The sequence below is a fragment of the Chionomys nivalis genome, chromosome 5, assembly GCF_950005125.1.
Source record: "Chionomys nivalis chromosome 5, mChiNiv1.1, whole genome shotgun sequence".
NCBI classification, from domain to species: Eukaryota; Metazoa; Chordata; class Mammalia; order Rodentia; family Cricetidae; genus Chionomys; species Chionomys nivalis.
This window is the reverse complement of record NC_080090.1, coordinates 57,607,115-57,627,652: the sequence shown is the minus strand read 5'-3', so window position 1 is coordinate 57,627,652 and position 20,538 is coordinate 57,607,115. Positions and strand designations below refer to the sequence as shown.

General features: G+C 39.6%; 1 protein-coding gene and 1 pseudogene across 2 annotated transcripts; one reads left to right on the top strand and one right to left on the bottom strand.

Moving 5' to 3' along the window:
- Nucleotides 1-607: 607 nt before the first annotated feature.
- Nucleotides 608-20,189, bottom strand: Gorab (golgin, RAB6 interacting). Of its 2 annotated transcripts, XM_057770997.1 has the most exons (5): nucleotides 20,058-20,189; nucleotides 13,414-13,771; nucleotides 11,238-11,339; nucleotides 8,250-8,390; nucleotides 608-2,311 (listed from the first exon to the last, which is right to left on the bottom strand). In XM_057770997.1, exons 1-5 carry the CDS (start codon nucleotides 20,116-20,118, stop codon nucleotides 1,879-1,881), a joined length of 1,095 nt encoding a protein of 364 aa, XP_057626980.1. In that variant the 5' UTR covers nucleotides 20,119-20,189; the 3' UTR covers nucleotides 608-1,878. The 2 variants fall into 2 exon arrangements, with proteins under 2 accessions (XP_057626980.1, XP_057626981.1); XM_057770998.1 differs by lacking the exon at nucleotides 20,058-20,189 and having other exon boundaries at nucleotides 13,410-13,548.
- Nucleotides 18,934-19,041, top strand: LOC130875255 (U6atac minor spliceosomal RNA; annotated as a pseudogene).
- Nucleotides 20,190-20,538: the final 349 nt, after the last annotated feature.

The window sequence follows — 20,538 nt, the reverse complement described above, 5'->3', positions numbered from 1 at the left end:
TAGACAAGCAGAATGATGTTTAATAATTTTGGGCTGATTTCCTTCATAGAAATGTACTTGTGAATTTATAGACCAAAGCTGATCAGTGTATTTTGAAGGACGTGTTCCAGGGCTGTCCTGGGAAATCAGTACATATGGTCCTCACATCAGGAACCTCCAGTTCTCACTCACTTGCTCTGGATCCTCGCACACATGGGCTACAGCTGCCTTTGCATAAAACTCATGCAATATAATTTTGTCACTTATATCATCACCTGAGCACTCGGATACCACCCTAGAAAAGCTGGGTGGGACAATGCTTTGTCAAAGTAACAGTTTCAACTGAACTTTTATAGCACATATTTGAAAGCATTTCACACACACACACACACACAAAATGAAGTTTTAAAGCAAAATTATTAGGAGATGGATGCAGTGACACTTTTAGGTTGAGATAGGTAGAAAATGTCACAAAAACAGAGCGGTGCCAGGTGTGGTAGTTAGCACATTTCTTCCATGACTCTGTGTTATACACACATCCTATTTAACATATATCAAACAGGTTTGAAAGTTTTTTATGTAAATGAAAGACCATACTGTAAATACATCAGACTTGTTTATTCCTTAGAAAAATAAGACTGTATCAGGCAATGAAGTCTTAAATTTGCATGTATGTCATTCATAAATAAAAATAACACTATCTAAATAAATGTTTGTGTTTAGAAGTCAGTAATGGAAAATCATCTTGCAACTTAGGTCATAGAAAAATACAAAGCATCTGTATTATCAGAAGATAACACCTTAAAAAACAATTTAAAAACAGGATGTCCCCAGCTTTTCTATAACGTATTATGGATATAACTGTCTTTATGTTCCTTTTTATAATTGAAAACATTTTTATTGTGTGCAATTTCTGATAAATAGATCATAATTTATGATAATAATGGTATATTCTGTGGGAAATCTGAAATACTTATATATACATTCACATATATCACAATGCAGTGGTCAAGTATTAGGGAACAGGCAATCAACAAACTATGAAAGTACTAAGAGAGTGAGTACTTTAACAATTGAAATGCTTTATGACAGTATAATACTCAACATAGAAAATGCCCATGTTACACTTTTCGAGAGGAATACATCACTGGTGGATGATGGAGAGGCAATTTTCAAGATTCTCCATGTTCAGATTCACTTTAGAAACTTTTCATTGTCTAAATTTTACCCATCAATTCATTGGTTGGATGAGGAAAACAGAATACGTCAAAAGCAAAATTACACATACATAATTTGTTTATAGATGTATATTAAGTAACCAAAATTCAGGTGTAAACAAGAAACCATTTACTGGTAAAATAGTGTTGGCTTAAGTTGTCTAGTTCCTAACCTAAGCTCTGATTGCCAAGTTGTGTTTCGTCACTATAGCAGTATCCAGGGAAGAAACTTAATCTGTCTTTCTCTTCTCCACTCTCGGTCTATGGTATTTTTGTCTTTTTAATGACTGCATAAAGAGATCATGCAGTCTCAATATTTTCTCACAGGTTAAGCTTGGTCAAGTATTGAGAACCCTCTCGCTCTGCTTTTCTGAACACTAGCCATATAGTTTTTCTTTTACCATTCTGCTCTTTTTGTAGTGTTGAGAATCAAAACCAGGGCTCCAGGCTCACCCAACCTTTGAGTCACTCACTTTGACTCAGTAATAAGGATTGAAGGAACACTGAGGCGTCAAAACCCCTAGATAGGAAACTGTCACAATCTGTGACTTTGGAATGACCAGACATGATATCTAACCAACACTAGGCATGGACTCAAACACAAACAGGTTTAAAGAACTTTTTATCAGAGATGGGCTGTAATTTACCACTAAGATATGTTAATGGAATAGACACCAGCCCCTCAAGTGGCCACAACAGCTGAAAAGTCCTTAGTTCCTTGACCTGGACAGTCTAGTCTAAGGGGAGGACTACTGGAAAGTTTGCCTGGCTTGTCTGCCTCGGCAGAAGTAGCTTGCTCTTGAGGCTCTTTGTTCTCTGAAGACACAGCCTCCCCAGCAGGCTGACACAGCCTCTCTATAGGAGCCATTTGTTTGCCTGCCTCTGCTTCCTGTTCTCGGAGCAACTGTTCAACCTCCACCTCTAGTTCCAAAGCCTCCTCATCAGCCTGCACGTCCAGCTGCTGCATCAGCTCCTCCAGCTTCTTGGCCTTCCGGAGCTCGTTCTGCTGGATGATGGTGCAGAGGTGTTCAGTGAGCTGTTCTTTTGTCTCGGTTTTGCGCTGTAAATCCAGCTTTGCTGTAATGTATTCAGCTTCAGCCCTATCAAACCGCTTCCTAGAAGGACACATACAAAGATTGGTTTATTCACTTTAATTGGGAAGCTTTTTGAGAGACAGACACAAGCTAAAATGGGAAATGAAATGTACACTGAAGCTATGAATACTAATGCTTTGACAATAGTGGACAACATGTAAGGTCTACTAGGCTAAGATGCTACGACTACACAACATCCTGACTTGGATTTATGGCCTGTGATTCTTCAGTATGTCTCTCCAAAGCTGTGCCTGAGCGACAGCAGGTCAAGAGAGTTCAAGAGTGGCAGGTTAGTTCTGGGGTGATGGAGAGAACAGAGAGCCCACATTTGTAGCATCTGCCAGGCTATGTGATATAAAAACAGCGACTCTGGATAATTTCTAGGTACCTGTGTGACACCACAGAACCTCCTCTCAGGAGCTGAAAAAAGCTAGCTAGAGCAACTTGAAGTACACAGTTGGTTAAATTTATGACAGCAAAACAAGAGATGAGGAAAGTAGAAAATTCACACCTCCTAATTAATAGATTAGGAAAGAAAGTATTTTGATGAAGGAGCAAATATAGTAAAAACAAAGCACAGCCAACTAAAGGACATCAAGTGAGGGCAAGAAGTAAACACCAAGAACAGAAAACACCAGGCCAGTGTCAGTTTAGGCAGGGCTTCTCAAAGCCCACACTGATAGCTTGGGCCATAGAATTCTTTGTTATGAGGAGTTGCTTAGAAGCTTGTAGGATGCTAAACAGTATTCCTGGTTTATCTATTAGTACCACTACACACTAAACTTTATGTCACCAAAAATATCTCTGAACATTGTCTTTTTGAGACACACAAGTACTCCTAGTTGAAAATCCCCAGGCTAAGTCATTTTCATTCCACATAACAACAGACTATTGTTACGTGTAAAAGAGGTTTTATAGTCTGAGAATATAGCTGAATGGCAGAGTACTTGACTAGCAACATGAGAAGGAAAAGGAAATAGAAGGAAGAAAGGGAGGGGGAGAGAGAGGAAAGGAGGGAGGGAAGGAAAGAGGAAGGGAGGGCAGATCAGTGTACATATTTGAACAGGAATAAGCAGTATGGATGAGTAATCCAAGTCTCTTGTGAAGTAAGGTAAATAGAAGGGAGAAGCCACCCCAGAAACTCTCTACCCCTTGCATTAGATTGTTATATACAGTAAGGTTGTCATAGCTTCACTTTCTACACGTGGTACTTCTCTTTAAAACAGTCAGTTTCCTCCTCTCTGAAAGAAAACAATTAGCCTGATGTGGGATTCCCCTCTGTATGCTGTAACTACAGAAAATGCTTTGAACCTATAGCAGGGCAGAACTTAGGTAGGTGGGGAAAACTAAACTGCATGATGGGAGAAAGAAGGGTGGAGTCAGAGAGAAGCCGTGGAGCAGCCAGAGATAGACACTGTGAACTTTACCCAATAAGCCACAGCCACGTGGCAATATACAGATTAATAGAAATTGGTTAAATTAATATAAGAGTTAGCCAATAAGAAGCTAGAGCTAATGGGCCAAGTAGTGATTTAATTAATACAGTTTCTGTGTGATTATTTCAGGTCTAAGCTAGCCGAGTGGCCGGGAACCAACAAGCAACCTCCAACATTTGTCAACTAGTTCAATTCAATTACCTGAAGGCCCTGTTGACTTAACAGTTCTGATGGCCTACTTAACTTCACTAATTCCTCAGTATGCTATGAATATGTTTTATTACCATTGGTTAATACAGAAGCTGCTTTGGCCTATCATAGGGCAGAACAGAGCTACACGGGAAAACTAAACTGAAAGCTGGGAAAACGAGGGTAGAGTCAGGCAGAAGCCATGTTATTGCCAAAGGAGAAAGACACTGGAACCTTACTGGTAGGCCACAGCCTTATGGTGATACACAAATTAATAGAAATGGGTTAATTTAAGATGTAAGAGCTAGCTAGGAATATGCCTATGCTATTGGCCAAACAGTGTTATAATTAATATAGTTACTATGTGATTATTCGGGTCTGGATGTCCAGTAAACAGGAACACAGTCTCCATTTATAAAATTCCAATATGAGCTTTATGTATAACTTAGAGAAAATAAGAAAGAATTACAACTTCGAGTGGAAGATTATCTTGGAAGGACACACAGTGAAAAATACAAAAGGCTTTGAGTGTAGAGAACTGAAGGTTCAAACCTGTCCTCTGTTGATCAGTAATGTATACCTTTTTGGTCTTTGGATACACAGATATCTAGCCAGGCTAGCTAAGGGAGAGAAAAAGACTTGTACTGCAGGATACAAGGAACACTGTCACAAGCAAGTCACCAAAATTACAGACTGTTCTCCATGTTCAGAAGCCACACCCCTTCTATCTGAACACAGTCACAGGCCAAAATGGCTATCAGCTGCCATGAGATTCATCCCATTCAATTTCTCCAAATCCAGAAAGATAGCATGAACAGCCCTCACGCAACTCAGTCTAAATGGAGTTCTTAATGTCACTGGTCGTGAACCACTGTTTTGCCTGTGAAGGAAATGGCCTCGAGTGGATATAAATCTTTGGTCTAACTACATGTACCACCAGGGTCAACATCTTGAGTGAAATACTTGTATTTCTACAGAAGGGGTTAGAGAAGAGGTCATGCAAAGACCAAAAACCAGTACAGGAACTCTGGTAGTTACTGCAACTCAGTCTTGGGTCTATCTGCAAAACAATGACATTAACAGTCACACAGACTTGTGGCTTGAGTGTCAGCAGTGTAAACAGTCCAAGAATTCTTCCCAGTGCCTAGTAAACAACTTCCCCTGCAGGGCATTTAAATAAAAACCATCATGCCATTTAGTGACACATATCTAGAGCCACAGTCACAGGAAGCTAGGCTCCTGGTATCTATGATCCTAAAGTTGCTATTTAGGCTGTGCTCATTCATTGTGCTTCTCTCATTTTACTGTCCCCTAACAAACATAAGAATGAACATGTTGCTCTTCAGTGTCTTCCATGTTAAAAAAATTATGTTAAAAACTGTTACTGGGTATCTGGGTCCTTTATTTCTACACTAGGTAACATATCCTGCTTATGAATGTTCTAACATTAAGAGCTCTGACATCATAGACATAAGAATGCTTCAGCCTTTCCCCAGCACTCTCTTCTCTCTGGGTTTATCCCTATCTGCACATTCCAGCTCTGCTCTCCTAGTCAGTAGAGATTTACAGACTGGTTTCATAACTACTTAATTGAAATGAACATTTGCAGTCAGGTCCCAAGGTTTCTACTGATCTGAGTGCATCCCAGGTAAATAATTTAATATTCTGTATTTTGTTTATTTGTTTAAAGTCTTTCTGGCCTAAAACATACATATATATTCTCCTACAAAATGACTGATGTTTGAAATATTAATTAGTTTCACAAACTACATGATTAGTCCAGGGGTCTTGTCACTCATCTGAATCTGGGTAGGATGGGTACTCTGGAAGAAAGTAGGATCATTCTACATAAGCCAGTAAGACATACTGAACTGGAAATGTAATCAGAGAATTGTTTTGTTGTTTTAGGAGGACACTGAATGATTTAAGGTTATTTAAAGGTTTTAAAAACTATCTCTCTGTCTTGGTATCTTTGACAGTCTTTAAAAAAACAAACAAACAAACAAACAAAAAACCCTCAATGTTTAATCCTTTCTACACCAAACTGTAGCCACAAGTCCATGAATAGGTATAACCACCCGAAGTCAGAAAGGGTAAGAAATTGAACCATAGGGTCTCTTAAAAATCGTGCCCCTGCTAACACCTTTATTTTGGGTTTTTAGTCTCCAGAAAAGACGAGAACTTTCTAGTGTTTTAAAGCATACAGTTTATGGTAATTTGTTAATGAAAGCCCTAGGAAACTGAAACAATGCAGAGTCACATCTGGAGTCTAAGTAGTAAAGCTGATTGGCAACGTGAACGACCAGTGTGCAGAATGGTCCATTCAGATGAATTTCTTCAATCTCATGAACCAGTGAGTGAAAATGTATTTCTAAGGATAAAAAGGAGATGCAATTTCCACGTACAATTAATCATTTCAATATCTATAACTGCTCAATAACCGTAAGTATAACTTTAGAAAATTCTGTATTAATCTTATGAATGAACAAAACACAATCTTAATTGCAGTTAGGACTGTCTATGGCTTCTCTATTACCTTCAGCAAACAGCCTTCGAAAAGGAGACTCACACATCAGCATCCTTTCACACGGTTCTACCACTAACAGCACCATCAAAGTGGTATCTTTAGCTTATTAAACATATGAAATAAAAATAGGATATGAAACTTTTACTGTGTAAGAATTCTCTGTGTAAGTTTCAGTAAAAAATAGTAACCTACTTTATCTATAGTTTCCAAAAGCTAAAACTGACATTTCCTATTTACTAGCCAATGTGAAAAGGACATCTTTTGCAGCCTATTCAGGACAGAAGTAAAACACACACCAAGCTGATTGTACTTATGTATTTAGGAATAGGCACACAAACACACACACACACACACACACACACACACACACACGTACATATCTAATAACAATTGAAAAGCAGAGGTCATGAATTTGAAAAATAGAAAGGAGAGATATATTGGAGGGTTTGAAGAAAGGGAAAGAAAAATGATGTAATTATATTGCAATCTCAAAAAACCCGAAAGAAATAATTAAATAAAAAACCCACAATTAGACTTTTTCTGCTGTACCCAGGACTATCAGGATGAGAGGCTGCAGAGGTGGCCAGCTTAGTTACAGAGAATAAGATGTGCTGACAGTTAATGTGTAATGAAATCCTAGTGACCTAACAGTAACATAAATTGGAAACTTCTGGTTATCAGCTACTGATGGAATTGATTTAGGGTGTCCACTAATAAGGGCAACCCATTCATAGCAAATGAGCAAACAACAATTACCCAAATCACAAGGACAACCACAGGCCTCTTTTAAACACTAAGCAGTGAATTAAAACTATCACCAAGCATTTCCGCTTTATTAAACTGTTATATAAACATTCTGATGTTGTGGTTTACCCGAGACTAATGAAGCATTCTGATTGATTTCTAGTGTTACAGAGAAAGATGCAAAGCTGAGTCATTAGCACGGCATTCCCTTGTGAAGAAAACACAAATGTGGATGATTAAAGCAACGTTGAAGGGACTGAGAACCCTGAAATTGGGCATATTTTTTGCCCTTTTATCTGCTTGCAAAGCCCATGTAATTCTTTACATGTGTCTATTCACTTTAAAAATATTCCACAATGATTCCTTCTTTTATAAAAAAGCTAACAGTTGCAACCAAGGAAGCACATGATAACAGACCATTTTGTACAAAGTATAACCAAACAAGGAAAAACAAACTTCACAATACTTAGAGGATATTTAAGAAAATATATTCATAAGTACTTTTTTTCTTTCTACTCATAGACAGAGTCTTTCTTTGTACACCAGGTTGGCCTTGAACTTGCGGTGGTCCTCCTACTTCAGTCTCTTGTGTGCTGGAAATAGAAGCATGTACCACCACTCCTAGCTTATATTCAAAAGTATTTTCAAAATCAACTAGCTTTCTTACTTTGATATCAGAGTGAGAATTTGGCCCAAATTCTATAAAGACAGTATCAAAGAGCCCAAATTTTAATGGAAGGAACACAAACTTGCTGTTAGAACAATATAGTTCTGCAGCGAGCTAATCAAGCATATAATTTGATAGATCCTGAAATACTCAGTATCTCAAACGTTAAATAGGTAAAGGTTAATCAGGAAACACTAAAATGCAAATGAGCAGTTCAGGAAATGCTGTAAGAGGAATTTCAACAAGGAAAAGCCATAGGACAGGCAACCACCTGAATTAGCATGGTACCCATGGCACTCTCACGAGACTTTACTGGAGACAGACATAAACCCACTGGCACAGTGAGTAAGGGACGCGGCTCACGCCAGACTCTTCAGACCTCACTATCCTACCCACCGTGCATAGGAATACTCTAGGCTGGCCTGGTCAATTCTGTTCCTGAGGATTCCAATGTCAGCCGACACCATGTCATCTAAGGCCTGTAACTCCTTCTGGATCCTCTTCAGTTTCATCGTCTCTGCTTGGGTCCTTTTAGATCTGGAAAACCAGGAATGTGAGTTGGAGGAGAACATTTTAAGACCACATTTCCATACATGATATAAATGGAAAAGGATGGTAACTGTGTATATAATTATAGTTCATGACATTCTTTTAAGAACATAGAAAAAAATCAGAATTGACAAAAAAAATCAATGCTCTTTTCTCCTTGTTTTTCTAAACTTCCTATTAGTACATAATAATTGCATTAACAAAGCAAAAATTAAAAATAAATTAAAAAATAAAAGCTCCTGATAAAGCCGGATGGTGGTGGCGCACACCTTTAATCCCAGCACTTGGGAGGAAGAGGCAGGAGGATCTCTGTGAGTCCAAGACCAGCCTGGTCTACAAGAGCTAGTTCCAGAACAGCTAGGGCTACACAGAGAAACTCAGTCTTGAAACCTGCCCCCAAAAGAAGAAAGAAAGAGAGAAAATAGTTACTGATAAGCAGTTCATTTGTGGACTTACATGAGAGAACATGTCAATATTCCCTTACATGGAAGTACCTAACACAGCTTTCCAAACCCGGACTCTAACCTCCTTCCCGAGTCCACTTCCAGCTCCCATTCTCACCTGACAGAAAGATCCAACCTCACTAATGACATTTCCTTGTCTGAAGACATATATCTTTTCAACTTCTTCAGTCTCATCTTGTTTCCTAGGGAAACTGTATACAGGCCCTTACAATTATCCGTGGGATTCAGACTCCTTTCTGTTGAAAAGCACACCCTATTTGATCATTCATCTGCCTCTTACTGCACCCAAGTACACATAAACTTCAGACACAGGGTAACAAAAACAAAAGTGAACCTTTAACCATTAATTCATCCATTCAGGATTTCACACACATTTCCTAGGGAGCAAGGAGCAGAACCTGTCCCCAGTGACACTACCACAGGCAGCTTCCGTCCCTGACTTTGACTGTTTGAGGCATCCATCTTCCCTTTCCGTGCACATCAGTAAGCAGCAGTCTGACTTTAAGTGCTTCATTATCATTTATTAACAACAGAACCATGCTGCGTTTCCTTGCGTTTCTGTCTGTATCTATGTTACTCTGTCTTAAATCAACAGCAGGGGCATGGAAACAATGCATTCTTTTTAAGACAGGGGACAACATGGCCCAGGCCAGCTCTGCACTCATAATTCCCCTGCCTCTACCTCCCAAGTGCCAGTATTGTAGGTCTGCAGCACTACAGCGAGCTGAACACACCTAAGTTCTTTTGTAAAATGCCCAAAAACAGTCTCTACTCTTAGTAAAGGCTAAGGAAATCCCTTTTTAAAGCATAATCAATCACTTGTAGAAAAAAAAGATGGTATTATTCTTTTATAGTTTATTTTTTTCTTGAAATACCTGTGAGTTGTATCTTTATATATTATACTTCATGAGAAGTTGTTGTAAAAGGGGAAAAATCTTTTTCAAATGCTTCTCTCTCTGAATTATTCTTATATCTACCTATCTTTCTCTCATCTCTTATGCCCTTCCATCAATTCAAACCTCAATAACAGTTTAACACACAGTCTTGCTACACAGCTGTGCAACCTAGGCTGACCTTGAACTTAGGCCAATCTTCCTGCCTCAGTCTTGGGAGGGCTGGGTCGGTAGGCACATTCCACCATTCCTATTTTGTAACACAATACCTGCTCTATGCACTACGGTATGGTTCCTAACACACACACACACACACACACACACACACACACACACACACACACACACGAATGCTCTCTTTGTGTTCCAGGGCAGCTTATATAGGGTCTCCCTCCATGTCCTCTCAGCTGCAAGCCCACCAGAATTCACTCCCCTGCTATCAGGAACTCCTGAGGGTCTCGTGCTCAGAGCAACTGCAAGCACAGGAAAACAAGTTGTTTACTCCGGCAGGCAGGGGGGTCACAGGAAATTCAGGGTCTGGGAGTCCACAGTCCCCAACACTATCTGGAGGTCCTAAAAGCAACACATCACTGAATACTTGCTTGCATTCAGTCCAGTCACCACTTTACTGACACAGCTTAAGACCACAGGAGAACTGGAGTTAAAAACTCAAAGCATAGGAAGAGCAGCAGGGACAGGGAAGAATGGCTCACACAGGGAATGCTGCAGTTTGGAACCAGTATGATACAGTACATGAGGAGAGACTACTGACACACCACTGAAGGTATGGAGGATTAAAAAAAAAAAAAAAAAAAAAATCAAACCTCACACAGGCTACATGATGGCTGCTGTAAGTTACCAATGAAACAGGAACTTATTTAAGAAACATGCCAGAGCCGGGCGATGGTGGCGCACGCCTTTAATCCCAGCACTCGGGAGGCAGAGGCAGGCGGATCTCTGTGAGTTCGAGACCAGCCTGGTCTACAGAGCTAGTTCCAGGACAGGCTCCAAAACCACAGAGAAACCCTGTCTCGAAAAACAAAACAAAACAAAAAAAAAAAAAAAAGAAACATGCCAGTAAGAAACACAAAGTTTATGACAATGTTAGTTACTCCTGTACCGCACTTACTCTCTACATGCTAGATGCCAACACTTTTCCACATTCAAATTAAACCTGCACTTGCTGCTCACATACACACACTGATACCCATTTCTGCTGCCCCCATGACTGTGTGTTGATTTTTAACACTGATGCCAGCCCTTCACTTGCAGCTGACATCACAATACATCATGATTCATTACTTTAAAAAAAACAATCCTCCCTAAAAGGTAAAACTAGAATTTCAATATCATTTAAAGCATAATTTGTCTTATTAGAGTTGCAATGCAAGTATTGGTTTATTGAGTAAGGCATGGGAAAATAAACATAAGCTCAAAGAGATGACTGTATGTCACCAGTCCTCATCCAGAGGCCTCACCTTTCGGCGATGGCTTGAGCCAAAAGGGCTTTCTTACGTTTATTTTTCTCTTCCATTAGTCGCTGTTCTTGTTGGAGGACTTCCCAACGAGATTTTTCTTGCCTGGGGGGGGGGGAGGGCACAAAAATAAATTTATGAAAAAAGACTGTTACCCAGCCCCACACCTTACCAATCTGTCTCCTACACATAAAATTTAATCAGGCAGATTACATATATTTTCTTTCAAAAATCCCTTTAAAAGAAATGCATCTGCAGCTCATTATTCTGTTCTAATACGAACAAAGAACATGATCTGAAGTAGAGAGGCGTCTATAAATTGGACCTTTGAAATCTATATATGTGTATAATCTAGGAACCCACAAACTGTAAGCCCAAGTACTGTGACATTCTTTTAGGAGTACAAAGAAATGTGTGCGTGGATAATAACATATGTAAAATGGAAGTCAAAGTATATTGGTCTGAGGTTGATGTCATGTTTTACCTTTTAGAATTTTCTTTATGAATAAAGTCTGGACTTCCTTAACATCTTAAGGTAACACCCAGTGACTGTTTATTACATTTTTTTTCATTTGCTCACTTTTCTCCAACTATTTTTACAATTGGTTTTAAATTGAAACACAATTACATCACTTTCCTCTTCCCTTCATCCAACACCTCCATATCCCCCCAAGTTGATAGCCTTTATCATCACATACACATATAAGTATGTTCGAATATATATAAATACAACCTGCACAGTCCTTTATCTCCAACTCTTGGAGCATTTTAAATGAGTAATTGTCTGAGCTAAAGGCAAATGGAATACACTAATATAGAAGTCAAAGACTGAAAACATGTACTCTATCTTCTAACATGTCTAATTCTGAAAGAGGACACACGAATATTTCCATAGTCATAATGCTGTCAATACAAACAGGGTCACAGCAAAGCTCTTTCTTCTCCCTATTGGCATTTATCCAGCCCATCCAACACCTTTACCCAGAGACCTAGCAATCACTTATAAACCTGCCCTTTTCTTTCTGCTACTACAGCTTCCGTTAGGGCTGGCACCAGTCATTCTCATCCTTTCCACTCCACAGGTCCCTCTCTCAAACCACAAACAAGCCTGCCATTTCCCTAATCACTACTTTGACGGGGTATTTTCCCTTGGGGCTCTAGTATTAATTCTGCTTCACCACGAAGTACGCATTCTCATTATCCTTGCTGTCTATTTCTCCACTGTTCGCTAGCCTTTGCCAGGCTCAGAAAACCAAGATAGCATCATAGAACACTTTAAAATACTGCTCTCTTTTCCTAAGCTCATCATATCAGAATTTTTCCTTTTTAAAATCAATGGCTCCTCAAATTATTGTCTCCCATGGACATCCCAGAGTATCTAAAACCAATGCTATTCCTATGACATCTCATCTAAGTTGTCCATCTCAATCACAAATTCAAAGCCTTCTTGAGCTGTGTTATAAAACCAAAAACCAAGCAAACAAACTTAATTCATGTGATTTTATATATCTCATCAAAATCAATTATATCATAAAACTCTGGTAGGCAAGACTCTTATGACACAAAATTAATAGAGATGAAGACTATATCTGATATTGAGAAAAATACAAGATACTTTGAAAAAAATCAGAAAAGGAAAAACAAAAACAAATGCCATCTTTTCTTTCCATTACTAAGAATTCAAATGTTAGCAAATGGAAATCTCTATATGGGTGGAGCGAAACTATGTAGATTCTAATAAAAAGATATTTCAACTCTCTTACTTACTGGCTGTGTATGTTAGCTTTAAGAAGATAAACGTGTGTGTGTGTATTTGTGTGTGTAAATTTGAGAGAGGGTCTTGCTCTACTGCTCGGCTTAGCCTGGAACTCACTGTGTAGATCACTCTGGCATCAAGACTTGAGAGCTCCTTTCTTCGCACAAGTGCTATGCTTACAGAAATGTGCCACATGTCTAGTGTTCTGATAACTCCTCCATCAGGTGAAAATAATAAGCATGTATTATAATAATGTTGTAAAAAGTAAATGACAAGACAAAATATTTAGCTCATAATATGTTTAGGTGGTTGATTCTTTTCAATAGTTTACTGATTTCATTTGTAGGCAGAAAAAAAAAATCAACAAACTATATTTCTTTCCAGTCCCTGGGGAAAAGATGAAAGTCTCATAGACTTACTAACAATTCCATTTTCTTTTTCTCCACTTTGCAGTCTGGCTTTGGAGTTAGAACCTCGGCATTTCTGTGACCATCGTGGGAATTCTGGAGTCCGGGTTCTTGTGGCTGACCTTCAACACTCTGTGGCTTCCCATTGCCAGTGGAAGAAGGAGAGAGTGAGAGAGGACTAGGGACAGCAGGAGAAGGACGTGGTTTTTGATGGTTAACTCTCTGTTTGGGTGTAGAGAGCAACTGCTCTGGAGGTAATGAGGCTGATCCATCTTGAAGACCAAGTTTTTGGCTTTGCTCTAGAAGGGCTTTTTCTCGCTGAAGCTGCTGTCTAGTTTTTTTCACAGGGAGACGGCGCTGAGGCTCAAACAGATCTAGGTAAAACAAAAGAAGAGTCCTTACGTGAACAGCAAATAATGATAATTTCTCTAAAAACAAAGTAGTGGCATTAAATTTTGTAATTCTAGAGGTCTCAGTCTCTATTTTGAAAGCCCAGGAAAAAAACCAACCATTTTCTTTTTTGGGTTCAACAGTTCTTATATCATACTACTAACATTTAACGAAATCAGCTTCTCTTTCAATTCATCTTCATAGGAAACCTATTTCATTGAACCAGGTCTGGGGAACACAAGGCAAAGTTTTCATTTCAACTTGAGGACTATAAAAGAACTGACTAATTCTGATGAAACCGGGTAACCAATTGAATTTTCTGAAATACTGTTAGTGTTGGTATGATTCATGATTCTCCCTGTTGTACAGAAACAACTAATGGCTGGTTCTCAAATGAGATGCCCTTCCCTTAGATTTACATATTAGAACAATTCTACTTAGTTCTACAACTGTTTTAGCTTATTCACCAAAGACCAGATAAGTTCCAATTAATGCACTTAAACTAATTTTACCAGCATCCTAAAACAAGCATCAGAGGAAGATAAAACAATTACAGGGATTTTATTTAAAGCACAAATGAAATAACAATGCTCTTTTTGGGAGAAATATTGGTACCAAGATTAAACTCTTAGGGCAGATAACTGGAATTTCACTCTCATATTACATTTAATATTATCTACAAAATTGCACTGTGTAAAATTATTATTCCTTACAAATGAGCAACTCAAACAGGACTTTTAAGGCTTGGCATGTCACACAGTGGTAGAGCATTTGCCTAGAATTTACAAGGCCTTGTAATCACCAGCACAGCAAGAAAACAAAAACCAACCAAACAAAAGACTTGTCAAATATGATATTTAAATTCTACACACTGACCTCTGAAGTACAAGTTTATTAATTTAAATTTCCAAAGTAGAGCTGTAAACTTTGCAGTCATTAGCTTGGCTTCAGTCTAGCTCCCTGCCATACCAGTTGCAACTATCCATTATTAACCTATGGAGGCAATGCAAAGAGATATGCATGGAAACTATTTTTTAAGAAGACAGAGGTAATATCAAAATTGTGGACTGTGTTGGTTAATGTGAATCATCAACTTGATGAGATTCAAAATCACCTAGGAGATGATCTATGGGCATGAATGTGGAGTATTACTCTGAGCAGACTGAGATTGAAAGACTCATCCACTGTGACTATCACCATACCCTGATGGGATGATGATCTCCTCGAGTGTCTAAAAAGGAAAAAATGAGTTGAACATAGGCATTCATGTTCTCTGCTTTCGGAGGAGGAGGCAGAAGCAACATAACCAGTTCCCACAAATGCCTGCCTCCAGGACTTCTCCACCACAATGGCCAGTACTCTCCAACTGTGAGTCAACAGAATCCCTTTCCTTTAGGTTGATTTTGGTAGGGTGTTTTATCATAGCCACAAGAAAATAACTAACACATGGACTTTCTCAGAAACACAAAGTACCCTCCTCTATTTTGCAATATGAGTTTATTGGTTACTGTTCATATTTACATTTTCAGAAAATATCACTGAGGCTGTTTTGTGAAAACATTAACTGAATAGTTAAGTTTCTTTGTAATTCAGCTATGTCTTTTTTACTTTATATTTTTTACAAAGCATAGACATAAGGCTTAGAAAGAATCATATTCCACTAGCAATAAATAAACAAATCAGGGCATGTAAAAATAGAACACATTGTTTAAGTACTATGTACTGGAAACAATAAATATCAAAACTAGGGCCAGCCAAGGAGCATAAATCTAGAGCAAAGGAGGACTGGCCGCAGTCACTTCTAGTCAGCTGCTGTCATTAAAGCAATTTAGGTCAATACAGCCAGACACTTTGATTCCCACAATTAAAAACAGGTACTTAAAAATTATTTCTATTTGTATTTTTTATGTGGTCCTGGATTGAACCCAGGAACTAGCACATGTCAGACAAGTGCTCACTCACTTAGCTCTGGCCCCAGCTCCTAATACCAGTTTTATACAAACTGCAAGGGGTTTCAAGTGTAGGGAACTCTATCAACCATAAAAACCTAGATTATACTATAATGGAAAGAAACCTTTAGTCTTCAGCAGCGTGTTCCAGCTAAAGGCCAAGCTGAGGATGCAGCTCGGAGGGGAAGCAACAATATGAGGCTCTGGGTTCGATCCTCAGAACCATAAAGCAAAACAAAAATCAAAAAACAAAGGCCAACAATCACATGCAAGTTTTGTAAACAATACTAATGATTATCATTACTAATATTTTAAAAACTGGGTATTCAAGAGCAGGAAGGGAAAAAAATCCTGAGAAGTCAAACAATGTTTTTAAAGATTTTATGTATATGAGTTTTTTGCATGCATGTAAGTATAGCATGTACATGCAGTGGCCTCAGAAGCCAGAACGGGCCATCAGATCTCAAGAAACCTAGTTACTTAAGGTTGTGAGCTGCCAAATGGGTTCTGTGAACTGAACCTGGGTCCTCTGGAAGATGAGTGAGAGTTCTTTAACGGATGAGTTTTCTCTCCAGCCCCTAACAACTTCCCATGTGTGTAATTTAGCCAACAGGCTCTTTGTGAGCCCCACTCTCTGACTCGTCTTCACTACCATTTGAATCATGTGTTGTTGAGCATAAGGAAATGATTAGTCTACAAATATTTCTAAAATGTATTAATTTTACAAAAAGTGTACTGTCAAGTTTTTTCTCTACTTAGCAATATTCATCCCCACTACTGGCCCCATCACAGCCATTCTTTTCAAATGCTGAGTCATCCAGAAGGACAAACTGGAGTTTACTCATCTCTTCCCAAGGACACTTAGGTTGGTTACTTCTGTGAACTGGGCTGTTACAACTTCCTTATGTGCTAAATTTTGCCTTGGGTATTATTCCCAAAGTACCAGGTTTTAAAATATAACATTAGATGTTAGACTGCTTTCCAAAATGCATTTCGCCCAGCAGTATGTACCATTCCACTTTAATGCATGTACTGTTTGGTCTAATGTTTGACTTGCAGCCACCAAGAGAGCCTAAGGTGGTATCTCACTGTGCTTTTTATTTTTAAGCTCTGCTTGTTGTTGATGGTTAGCATCCATTCATATTCCTTTACTTTGAAATATCTATTATTTTCTTTTAGCTTGTATTATTCACACATTACTAGCAAAGAATTGATAACACAATTAAAGAGAGAATATTTTAATACCAGAAATGGCCATACATCCAGGGAAGAAAATCTAACAATACAAAACATTCACGATTTATATGGGGCAAAAAATTCTAAGATTTGTTACAAGGTATTACAGACGGTCTAAATAAGTGGAAGCTATACACCCTTACTGTTGTGTTAATTACATGATAATATCAAACAGCTCCATATTTACTGCTTTCTAACCAAATTCCTATCCCCTGAAATTAGGTAAAATTGTTCTAAAAAGTTTTTGTAGGAAAGTATAAATGCTTAGACTAGGAAGGAAATTAGTAAAAAGGGACCAGAGTGAATACTGATGTCAAGACTAACAGCAGTGAGCGGGATGGCTGAGCAGATATAGGCACTTGTCACAAAGCCTCAAAACCCGAGTTCTGATCCCTATGACCCACATGATAGAAGGAGTGAATTGCCTCCTACACAACATCCTCTGACTACCACGCCCATACTAGAGCCAAGGCAAAAGGGCTCATACATACAATAAATAAATCATAAGGAATAATAAAGAACACCCAGGAATAAATATCTTAAAACTGGCAGAGCAGGTTGCACTGCATTCTTCCATTTTTTTACATATTAACTCATCTCAGATCATATGTGTATATACATATATACATGTATATATGTATGTGTGTACATGTATGCCATACATTCTTCCAATCTGTATGATTGAAAGTAATTTAAGACACCAATGACTGCAGTTGACTACCACCCCTCCATTTCAAATACATATAAATGTTTCCAGCCCCTAAAATTATGACTTACTGTTATTAAAGTTATTTTCTAGTGAAAGCATTTAATTACCAGTGTTCAGTTTCCAATCCTCTTTTCTTCCTGCCACATATAACTCCACGTGACAGCATCAAGTCAGTGTGGAATGACTGTATCAGCCTCACCTGGCAACCCATGTTACACATGCCACTAAACCGAAAAATAAACCTTCATTATTTTAAGGAATTAGCTATGTTAAAGTTTTTTCTTGCTTCAATTTAAACTGTCTTAGCCTGATTTCTTAATTATCAATACTTCTGTATATTATCTCTCCCTGTTCACATCCCCTTGCCCCTCTACCAATCATAATTCTGTGTTTCATTCCTTTGATATTCTTCAGATATAACAATATCTTATTAAAATACACCTGCTTCACATAATTTGTTCATATATAAACTCTATCAGACCTACTCACCTGCAACTCGCTCCTTTTGCACATATTTATGTAATTTATAAATTACTGACTGTAACTAGTGATTAAAAGAATCTCACTAACTAGCACAAGTTATTTATCCTCTCGCCTGTAAATAGACAATTGGTTTTTTTTTAACTTTTGGATATTATAAACAAGATGGCTAAGAACATTCTTGACTACATGTGCACTCAAGTGTTTCAGAAACACCCTGTCCTTATTTTTGTCAGCAACCAATCCCATCTTCCCAGATTATTAACTTCATTCTTCACAGCTGCGATGAAGATTCAATTTTTGCAGCTTTAAAACTGGGAAACCCAAGACTTGGGGTTTTTCATGTCAGTCACTTTGGTTCACGTTAGCTACACACAGACGCACAGATGTTTCCTTGGTTCTCATGGCATTCATAGGTAAGTGATTTTATATCCACAATATAAATTACACCACCAAATGACAGGTCTTGACGCTCAGGTCCTTATCACTGTCCAATCAAATCCAAAATGCAGAAATACTTTAAAATACATTTTTAGATAATAATCATATTAGAGTCCTTCATTAAACCTTTGCCATGGCCAGCTAACTTCTGCCAACATTCAACCTCCACGAAATAGCTGTAGGTGCATCAAATCCTCAGTGTGAGGCTGCTCTATGGCTACCACTTGTGCAGTATCTATTACCATACTATTTTATGGTCTGGCTCATTAATCTACAAGCTCGCTGAAGGCAAAGACACCCTGATTATCTTTACATCTCTAATGTAGAGGCTGAGTTGCATGACAAGTTAGCATCCCCCTTGACAAGGATGGGACGGGCCCTTGGGCCAGACAACACACCTAATTCAGATGCTGATGCCCACAACTTGAAAGTCAGATCAGAAACAAGGCATCTAGTATAAATAGGCTTGTGAATGGAGAACGAAGTCACATAACAAAAGAATCTAAAGGCATCCGGCTGAACAGCATCAGCAGGTCACACCTGATAATATAATCTTATGATAGAGTTTTTAAAAGCCCCTTCCTTGGGCCGGCCCAATGTCCCCAATGTTTATAAAGTACACCGCGCCCATGTTAGCAGTTTACTTCCTTTTGCACCTGTCACCTGGATAAGTCTCACATCTAGGCGAAAAATTACAAAGTACCTGAGCTACATCCACACTTCTCACTAACTATAGACATAGAGGGATTTCTTTAATTTTATCCCTAACTAAACAAAGCATAAAAAAAAAAAAAAGTTGCCACGAGTGACAGAAAGATCTCACAGAAGTGCCAAGCATCGGAAAACTAATTCATCAGAAGCAACCTACAGAGCAATTCAGTGATATATATTTTGTACTCCCAGTACGTGTGAGTGTGCTGTGCACGTGCACACAAGCGCACTTCAAATCGAGCCTCTCAAAAATCCTTTCGGTTTGTTGACTCTCCAAAACTGGAAAGAACTGCAAAATCACCTGATAACCAGAAGTGGATTCAATGACGATAAAATCATTTCTTTTGCACGTATTCACTCTCACGATCCCCTCCTGCTTTTCTAAGTTCACCCCAGTTATGATGCTCTAGGCAATCCTCCCCTCCACTCACCCTGACCCCAAGTCAGCTACAATCCTCCCTGGAGGAGTCTTTCGGATGGTAGCTTCGCTTTCTCTCCCTAGTCTCGTTCCTTTCTACTGAAAAAGTCATTGTAGAACGGGTCCTAAGAGAGAAACCCTCCGGGTCCGCCTCTCTGGCCCCGGCTGCGAAGACACCCACCTGGAGAGCCCCATCATCCCTGGGGCTCCCTACCGTCCCTGCCCGCCCACTTGCAGCTCCAGGCCCCACGCCCCCTCACCCACCCGCGAGGCCTCCAGTCCTTGACGGACGCAAGACTCCGCACCCACACGCACATCCACGCTACCTTTATTCTGCTTTAGCCTCCTCAGCTCTTCCTCCGAGAAGCCCGCCCAATCCTGAGCCATCCGCCCGGCCCTCGGGACCCCAGGAGCGCCCCAACCTCTGCTCGCCCACTGCCAACACAGCTTCCCGGGCACATCCGGGTTCCTCCCGCGGCACGGCCACCAGCCAATCAACGCGCCGAGCTGGGGCGCGAGGCCCCCTCGGACTCCAGGTGAGGGCGCCCTCGGGGCTGCCTCGAGCGATGCCTGAAGAGCCGGCTCCGGGGACCGCGCCGCCCGAGCCTGAGCCTCACTTCGCAAGCCTCTGTTGCGGGCTTTTATACTTCTGGCTCCATCACTTGGAGAGAAATGGGGGCAATGGGAATGTGAGGAAGGGAGGAGGACATCAGGCAGGAAGGCAGTAGCAGAGGAGGCCGGAAGGAGGTGGGTCCTGTGTGGCCTGCTGGGCGGAGCCTGCAGGCTGGGTTGCCTGGGAGGTGGGCT

Excerpts from the sequence above, each read along its gene's own strand:
- Gorab (XM_057770997.1), bottom strand. The coding sequence starts at position 20,118 with ATGGCTCAGGATTGGGCGGGCTTCTCGGAGGAAGAGCTGAGGAGGCTA. Across the intron at positions 11,340-13,413 it reads GAGAAAAAGAAAATGGAATT|GCAAGAAAAATCTCGTTGGG; the intron begins GTTAGTAAGTCT and ends CCCCCCCCCCAG. Across the intron at positions 2,312-8,249 it reads CTAGAGTATTCCTATGCACG|GAAGCGGTTTGATAGGGCTG; the intron begins GTGGGTAGGATA and ends GTGTCCTTCTAG.